General features: G+C 34.2%; 1 protein-coding gene across 1 annotated transcript in view; it reads left to right on the plus strand.

Annotated features, from left to right (window-relative positions):
* Window positions 1-9,284, plus strand: part of ARHGAP5 (Rho GTPase activating protein 5) — a 50,063-nt gene extending 40,779 nt beyond the window's left edge. The window contains exon 7 of the mRNA XM_009319362.1: window positions 5,445-9,284. Coding sequence (XP_009317637.1) covers window positions 5,445-5,775 — 331 coding nt within the window. The 3' untranslated portion in view covers window positions 5,776-9,284. The remainder of the gene's footprint in view (window positions 1-5,444) is intronic.
* Window positions 9,285-9,530: the final 246 nt, after the last annotated feature.

Consider the following 9,530-nt stretch of genomic DNA (forward strand, 5'->3'; position numbering starts at 1 on the left):
AAGTAGCTATTAAAATTAGTCTAATATAGGTCTTAAGGGACCTGAAAGTCATTTGGCCTAAACACACCCCCTCCCCTCACCCCTTAAAGCAGGGCTAGCTTCAATCAGAATCTAAAATGTAGCACCCAGAACCCTTGCTGAATAAGTAAAATGTAGAACAAAGCTATAAGTAACAGTAAATTGGTTACACTTGCTTCCTAAATCTTGCCTCTTGCATGGAAATTTAATGGTTTTCTCTTTAAAAATTATTTCTCTATTTACTAAAATAATCTGATGATAGTAGATGTATACTGCCTCACAATCTGACCTTTTATGTGCACAAGTGTACAATATTCAGTCATAAAAAAACAAGAAGAAAAAGACCAGCTTACTTATGTTTCTTTTTCAGCTAAAATGGGATTATTCTGTGAAATCCACTGAATCAGATTAACTACATTATTTAATAGAACAAACATTGCTGAAGCTAAAATAACTTTTTTTAACAAAAAAATTTGTTATCCAGTAATCTGTCACTTAAAGATTAGCTTGTGATTTTTTTTTTCTGCGTTTTTAGACAGAATCACAGAATTGTTGAGGTTGTAAGGGACCTTTGGAGATTGTTTAGTCCAACCCCATTGCTTCGGCAGAGTCAACTAGAACAGATTGCCCAGGACTCTGTCCAATTAGGTTTTCAGTATCTCCAAGGAGGGAGACTCCACAGTCACTCTGGGCAACCTGTGCTAGTGCTTAGTCACTCTCACAGTAAAAAAAGTTTTCTTATGCTCAGACAGAATTTCCTGTGTGTGTTTGTGCCTGTTGCTTTTTGTCCTGTCACTGGACACCACTCAGTCTCAATCCACCTTCTTTACACCCTCCTATCGGATATTTACAACCAGTGATAAGACTTCCCCTGAGCTTTTTCCAGGCTAAGCAGTCCCAACTTTCTCAGCCTTTCCTCATTTGAGAGATCCTTGGTCTCTTAATAATCTTTGTGTCCCTTCACTGTGCTTGCTCCAGTATGTCCATGTGTCTGTTGTGCTAGAGAGCCCAGAGCTGGGCCCCGTACTCCAGACATGGCCTTTGCAGTGCTGAGTAGAGGGGAAAGATCACCTCCCAAAACTTGCTGACAGCACTCCTAATGCAACCTAGGATGCCGTTGGCCTCCTTTGCCACAGGGGCATGTTGCTGGCTCATGTTCAATTTGTTGTCCACGAGGACTTTCAGGTCCTTCTCTGCAGTGGTGCTTTCCAGCCAGACAATTTTGTACATACACACCAATAAGCTTTTCATGACATTTAAGTTGTTAAATTGTTCCAGACTAGTGGATGTGTGTGTGTTTTTGCAGGTATTTGTAACGATCTAACTGGGCATGTAATATGGGAGCAGAAATGAGACCTTCTAACTTCCCTATTCAGTCAACAGAGAGAATGTAGGTGCTCTCTATTACAGTTTGAAAGGAGTTCTCTCTTTTCACTGAATGTATGAGAAACTTCAGAATTTAGGCACCTACTTTTACACTTCTCTCCATCACAAATATGGCTTGCTAAAGCTTTATAAAGTTACCCATTTTCCTTTGCAGGTAAATGGATCCATTTTTCCGTTGCAGTCTTGCCAAATACAAATTCAGCCCTAAAATACATAAAATTGTATCAATGGATATAATTATTCCATACATTTACATATTACAAATTGCAAGATGTGCTTGCATGTATCTGAAGTAAAACAAAACATCTCAGACTTGACACAGTTATTAGTTACCTGAAATTTTTCAATAGTTCTTAATGGACCTGATAGAAGTTTTCATGTCACTTGAATTTAGTGGAAGAGTGGCAATCTCTGAATTGTCAGAAGTCTTCAGCTGGTGACTGTACAGTGTCAAGTACCTGGACTGCTGCAAATAAAAGAGCTAAATATAATTTTAAAAAATCCTGAATAGGTTTTAATGCATGCATATCAACAGACAAATGAAATACATTAATCACAGAACTTATTGGAGAATGTAAGTGATGTACACTGGCCTTTGCTTTCCAGTCCACTGTCTTTCTTTTAATGATGACTGATTTACATTGCGGGTTGCTAGTAGCAAAATAAACTTTTTTTAAGTAAGAAAGGCTGTCATTTTTTGTCTCATTTGCAGTGTCAGGTAGTTGCGTTCCATTCAATAAGAAAACTGCTTGAGCGTAAGCAATTGCCTATATAGAGAGGTAGACATAGGTGGGTACAGGATCTTAAAAGGAACTTGTAGGTAAATTCTTTACAGTCTACATTTATTTTTAAGAGATTAATTTGTGGTAAATCACTGCTGGTGTATAATTAAAATGGACATGTTCGTCAAATGAATTGTTCGTTAAATGAGGTAAAACACTCTTCTACATGATGGAAGAGTTCTCTCCTCACAAACTGATGTTTTAAATGCTTAGTTTCTATATCATATGTCATTAGAGTAAGAAATGCGGTATTGTATTGTTAATAGTGGTTAGTGATTGATATTATTTTGGTGTGTCCACAAGCATAGGACTTGGTTATTGAAACAAAAAATACAAGTATTATCCAGATGAGTTTGCTATTGAAATATGAGAGACCAATAACCATGAGAGTATAATAAATGGCAACAGCGAGATGAATTTTTCTTTAGTGTGATAAGCACCTTTCAGAGCATACTAGCTATCGAATTGTGGTTGATTAACTGTAAGCAGAAGTGAGTTTTAAAGATGGAGTTGAAACAGGACAGTGTCAGATTGACATTGGCTTTTTTGATACTGGTTGTGTTTTATGTTTGTTCTTGATAATGACTCTCTACACATAAGGGCTAATATGGCATAATACGCTTCTGAAGTCTGGGGAAAACATAGGTGTACAGCTTTTAAAGTCTGATCATAGAGCAGATTTACAGCCTGAAGTTCCTGAGGGGTTTGCAGTGGAGGAAGGTGGCGGGATCAAGAGAAACAGACTCTTCATTTTTCATTTTGAACGAACATAAAAGAAAGTGAATAGACATTTGCTAAGCACTTACAAGAGGTTTCTGAAGTAGTTTGGGAAGGTTTGGTAGGAGATGGCCTACAGATTGGTAGGTTTTTGTTTACCCTTAGAAAGGACAGAGGTAAAGTTTAAACACAGAGAATAAAGTTGATTGTTTGTTATGTTTAATCTTCTTGTGAGCTGCAACCAGAAGAGAGGTGCAATGCTCTTCCCCTTTTTTCAGTTCTAGCTGTAGTTTCCCCCTGCTTCATTTGTTGGATCTAATGATTATTCAGCTGCAGCACGTTCTAAAGGAAAACAGAAATAGGGGAAATCTAATTTTCTGCAGAATACACTAGCTGATCTCAGAGATCCTGTGGCCACCCTGTGGTCTGATGCCAGAAAGTTGGTGGAGAGGGAGAAGAGGGGAAGAATGAAATTTCACCTGTTGTCCACAGCAGCAGCAGTCTACAACTAGATCAGATTAGATTTAAGAAACAATATGAGAGAGACAGCAAGCAGTGAACTCATGACAAAGGGGAAAAAAAGGTGCATGAGGAGACCAAACACATACTCAAATCCTAGAGGTGCTTAAGGATGTCAGAGGGTATATGTTTTAGCCTATGCAACTGAAGAAGCCCCTTGAAAAATGTTAAATTCAGAGCAAAAATGACAGGAAAAAAAGTCTGCAAAATAGGTGATCTGGCTTTTATTTCCGTTTTATTACATAGCAGGTGGTATTTTTTCCCCAGTTTTATTACTTGCCTTGTTGTAGTTTGTTCTCTGATGAAACACCATTATAGAGTTTGAAATCCCTTTTGCTGTTTTTGTACTCATTTTAGGGAAAAGGTACAGGCAGTTCCAATTCAAAACTCTGACAGATTCATTGTCCCATCATAATGTCTTACATTTAGATTTTATTTAATTCATGGTGACACTCTCACTCATTCTATCTCTAGTGTATCGTTTAGGAGGAATTTAGACATAGAAGAATTCAGTATAGGAAGAAAACTCTTTATAAAAATGCTAAGCAAAATGTAAGCCTACATTTATATTTTGGGGTTTTTTTTTAATCCTTAAATGAAGTTAAAATGTAATTCTTTTAGGAAAGAGAATATGAATATTACTGTCACTCAGAAATAGTGTCCAAATATCCTTTGGACCAAACTTATTCAAAACAGATTGAGAGGCAATATTTGTGTACCCTCACACTATTTGGAATAAGTAATGCACATGCTAAAATGGAAGTTTACCCTTTATAGTTACCACTATACATGCATTGTAAATGAGTGAAAATATTTTCTTATAGCGTTAATTCTAGTGTTTACTATGGTTTTCACAGCTTTTCAATCTATGGACTACAGCCAGCTGTCAGAAATTCTTGCAGTCTGCTCTTGTTAATCATCAAAACTGTAACTGACAAGTTGCTGAAGTTTTGTTTTTCTGTATTTCTGCAGGACAACTGTAGCTCAGTTACATTTGTGCTGTCTACTGTAATATAGGAATTGCATGTTCCCAGCTGAATATCTTAGGTGTTTGTCAGATTTATTAACACACAATTTTTCATGTCTCTCTCACTAATTACTTCTAGATAAAATTGTGATGTTACTTTAGAATGCAGAGTATTTTTGGAAAACAAAATGTCCTGGCTCTTTCTAACCTATTACTATGAAAAGCAGTGCATTTTTCTGAGGAGATATTTAATTGTAGATGATAAATTTGGTAACAGGATTGTTCGTTGTTTTTATGGGAGTTTGTGGTTTTTTTTTTCTTGTAATAGTATTGTAATAATGAATTTAGATCATAAGTGAAGAACCTGTTTCAGCCCCTGCTTAAAAGCAGGAAACTTCTAGGAAGAGAAACCCAGTTGGAAACCTTTGCGTTATACATTGAAAAAGAAAACAAAATTAATGTGTGTTGATATTAGTGAAATTTCCACTGATGATGTTCTTTATGGCTTGGCCAAATTCTGTTTCTGGCCAGTATGAAAAAACCTGCAAATGTGCTTTAATCAACACTTGATTTTTTTTGTTGTTGTTGTTTTGTGTTTATTTTTAACGTGATGTAATGTGATGCCTTTTTCTTTGAGTGCCGTAGATGTTAGTTAATATCCTGCAGTAAGAAGCCATTTCTGTCATTTTTCTTCTAGAAGTTTTAATGGACAAAATTTTAATTTTACAAAATCCTGTAGCTGGTTGAGAAATTTAAAGTTTATTATTGTCACTTCAAAATGTTGGTGGAATGTTGAATTTCTTTCTCGATTGAAAGCTTAATCAGATTTATACTTGTTAGCTATCCAAATCTAGAAAAGTTATGGCTTCTGAATTTTCTTCTGCATAGTTGCTTAAAGAAAACAAGAACAATTGTTTTAATGGATAGCTGGAGGAAAGTAACAAAAATCTTGAGATTGTTTAATAATAATGCTTACAGTTAGAGAGCTATGAAAATGTTTTTAGTTGATTGCATACCGGTTTTAATTCATTCTGTGCATGTTGTTCTCATTTCAGGGTTAGTCAGCAATATAAAACCAACTTTATGACTGCAGATAACTTATCGATTTGTTTCTGGCCTACTTTGATGAGACCTGATTTTGAAAACAGAGAGTTTCTTTCTACCACCAAAATCCACCAGTCAGTTATAGAGACCTTCATTCAGCAGTGTCAATTTTTCTTTTACAACGGAGAGATCGTAGAAGCACCTAACCCAGTGGCATGTCAGCCACCGCCTTCCAACGCAGTGCAGATGGTGGAACCAATGGTACCTCTTCAGTTACCACCACCGCTGCAGCCTCAGCTGATACAGTCACAATTACCAGCAGACCCTCTTGGTATTATATAAATAGAAGATGATTGCAGGCAGCCTGGCACTGGACAGTATAGTCAAGCTATAGACATGCATGTTTCAGGATACAGTAATGTACTTCATATTTATGAAAAATAATTCCCATCCAGCTGATTGGACATCTTTTTGTTATATCCCGTACTGTGTTCCTCATTTGTACACACTGCAGATAAAAACTATGTGATAAGCATGACTGGAGAGGTTTAATTTTTAAAAGCAAAAATAGCTATAAAGTACAAAGCTGCTGCTGCATGATACCTTATTGCAATCACTATATCATTCCTGTGACGGTTTGTCACAATATATTGTGAATAAAATTTTTCTATAGAAATTTAATGATTTAAAAAATTACATTTATGAAACATTCAATGCTTACAGCCTGCTTTATGGCTGTTTTTGTTATTTAACATGCTATTTTTGGCAATTTTATTCACATTCAAGCATTCTGTGTAAACAACTAAAGCCCAGCTATAGTTTATTTTGTAATCTCCTGGCTACTTATGTGACGGTATGCTTAGGATGGTTTATGGAAGAATGCAAAATGCACTGTTGAGAATTTTACAATCCCTCACCATCCATCTTTACCTGTAAGTAAACTTGTGGACAGTTTGTTAAGGGTGGGTGAACTTGCTTATTATTTCTTACAGCACAATACCAAGGACATGCTTGTTGTAAAAGTCAGTTTCAAATATTGTACAAAAATTTTGATGTTGCCTACTTATTTCTTTATGTTCCATTACTGAACTAAACATTTTGTAAAACTGTTAATTCTGTAAACAGCTGCATGTTTAAAAGATCATTGATGGTCTTGTAAACTTAATCTAATATATTTTAGATATTTTAATTTTTCCCTCTTGGGAATACATGTAGTGTTTAGAAAATAGTTCACGACATTTTTCATATAAGGTTATATAACTTTTCATACATAAACATGAATTTTGTTGTAGTAAAATTCTCTAAACCAAACAATGTTTTAATCTAGGACTTCAATTAATCTATTCTTTAAATCTATTTTTATGTGACCCTTTAAAGATATACAAAAATGCATTGCTAATACATAGCAATAAATACTTTGGGTACTGACAATTAACCTCTTTGGAGTGTGTATATATAAAATCACATAAACTTGTATTCATATTTTTTTTCCTGTGGTATGTTGTACTAAAAATTCAAATGACTGATTTTTTTTTTGGCACCATATTTTTAAATTATCTTTTTTTTTTTTCATTTATTTTCCTTTTACATTGGTACCAATTTTGCTGTAAAAGAATGCTGCTTAATTTAAACAAATCTTTTGGTTAAATATTTTGTTAGTGGTAAAAAATTTAGAAGGTTACAAATTGTAACAAAGGGGAGACCATAGATAAACACTACCTGTGAGACTTTTCATAGCAGCTTTTTTCTTTCATGCTCAAAATATACCTTTTTAGGTCTGCAAAGAAGAAAACAGGTTTGGCTCATTCAGCTGCTAGAATGTTTTGTGTAGTTTAAAAAAAAAAAGCTTTATGATGGTCACTGTTGTAATCTTCGCTTATAACAAGATTTAAGATCGTCTTGTATGTATTATAGTAAATAGATGATTTTGAGAATTAAGGCTTTTAAGAGTTTGATTTGCTCCATTTTCCCAAAATAAAAATTGCCTTTCCCACTTATGTCCTAGGTATTGTACTTCTAATTATGACTTGGATTATCATTCTAGATTACTATGATACCATAAACCTGGCTGCTGTTTGAAGTACATGTATATTATAAATTATCTTGATATTGTGTTATATTCTTGCAAGTAATTATCTTTTCTAAGAAAACATAAACAAAAAAGAAAAGTCAACCCTATTCCTATTGCAAAGCACACAGGAATTAATAGTACAATAAAGTCTGTCCTGTAAATTGTAGTATTCTTAACTTGTTCTACTTTACCTGTTGTCTATATAGCTTTTATTTATAGTTGTCAGTCTAATCTTGGCATGTTTAGCAAAGAAAATGAAACTTCAAGAGTTTTATAAACTATTTCTAGGTTGCTAAAGAATTTATTTTTCTACTGTATATGGTATAGACAAAGCATCACCTGTACAGGAAACAAGTCTATTTCTAATAGAAGTAAGCTTAAAAATAAATGCCAGTCATATCATATTTAAAAGTTCTATCTATAAAGTATCTCCAGTCTTTGTAATGTGAACTGCATTTTAAACTTTCTACAAATTCCAAGTTGTTTGCCATAATATTTAACTAATCTTTGAATACTAATTTTTAGAATACCTTACATTCCATTTCACGATGAACTTTCCTGTTGAACTTGTGATCAGAGTATTTGCAGTATCATTTGTTTCTTGTGTATGATGTTACGGCTAAATCACGTCATGATTTTTAAAAATCTTGACACATTTGGCCAAATATGAAAGTGTTATTACATTTACTGGATAAAACATAACAAGAGAAATAATAAGAAAGCATGGCATGTGGCGCTTGGTTGTCACATGGAAGACTCCCTGCATACTGTCTGCATTACAGAAGTGTCATATGCAGGAATGTGGATATGTGTGTATGCGTAATATATACACTTTGATATTTTTTGTGTTTGTGTGTTTATGTACACAAGCACAGGTGCACAGGCTTGCATGCACATACACCCACATAGTAAAGTTTTTAAAAGATACTAGGAAATTATACCATCGTTATTAAAGATTTATAATAGAGCTTTCTCTATTATTATTTTTATTAGTGCTATAAAATGAGGAAGCATGTCATTATATACGAATTCCTCATACGTCGGCTCATGTAGTCCCTTCTAGTTTTAATGAAAATCCAAACAATAATAACTATATTTTTTAATGTGAGCATTTTTACAGTAATATCTATCTTGATAAAGATACAAATGTATATTATTTTTGGTTGAGCATCTCAGTGACACTTTATGGAGTAGTTTGTCTTTTTTATGTGATATTGGTATAGACATACTGCAGTGTATTGTCTTTCAATGTTTTAGCGATTCTAAAATCCCAGACCTGAGTTACAAAAGTGCCATTTTAAGTAATGCTTAGCAGGTTATTTCAAAATTCCTTGCCCTCCGTGATCTTGTGGAATTTTAACATGTAGAGTGTAAATAGATCACAGATGTCAACTTAAGTGAAAAGAAACTTTTTTGTTGTTGTATGTTTTCTCCATTATTTGAATCCTGGTTGTGAGGAAATTATAGATCTGTTTATTTTTAGTTGCTGGAGTTTAGCTTCCAGTATTTATGAGAAATACAGAAAAACTATCAATTGGAGACTAAAAAAAAATTGGCCTTAGCTTATGTGCTTATTTCAGTTTATTTCAGTAATTGTGATGCTGTTTGTCAACTGAAAAAATTACACATATAAAAAAAAATTTAAAGTCAAAATTTTGTTCTTTGTTTATAATGTAATCTTTTGTTGCTGCATCAGCAGAATACTGCAGTGAATTAAATATCAGTGAAGCTTATTCTGTATAAAAGATACAACGAATAAAATACTAAGATGCTTACTGTGTATAATGTTCAGTTTAGTTGCCTGCTAAATTTTGAAAGGCAAAAGCACCCTACCGTTCACATGCACGGAGATGAAATTTAGCAGTAAATCTCGCTAAACTGAGTGCACCGAGTGTTTAAGGCTTTCTTGGGGGCGGAGGAGGGGGGGAGAGTGTCTCTTTTCTTGCATTTGATACGTCTTTTAAACTGCTGAATTTTGGAAGCGATTCTCACAATGGTGGTGAAGACTTCTGTAGGTAATGCACCC

This window comes from Pygoscelis adeliae, unplaced genomic scaffold, assembly GCF_000699105.1.
Source record: "Pygoscelis adeliae isolate BGI_AS28 unplaced genomic scaffold, ASM69910v1 Scaffold71, whole genome shotgun sequence".
In the NCBI taxonomy this organism is placed as follows: Eukaryota; Metazoa; Chordata; class Aves; order Sphenisciformes; family Spheniscidae; genus Pygoscelis; species Pygoscelis adeliae.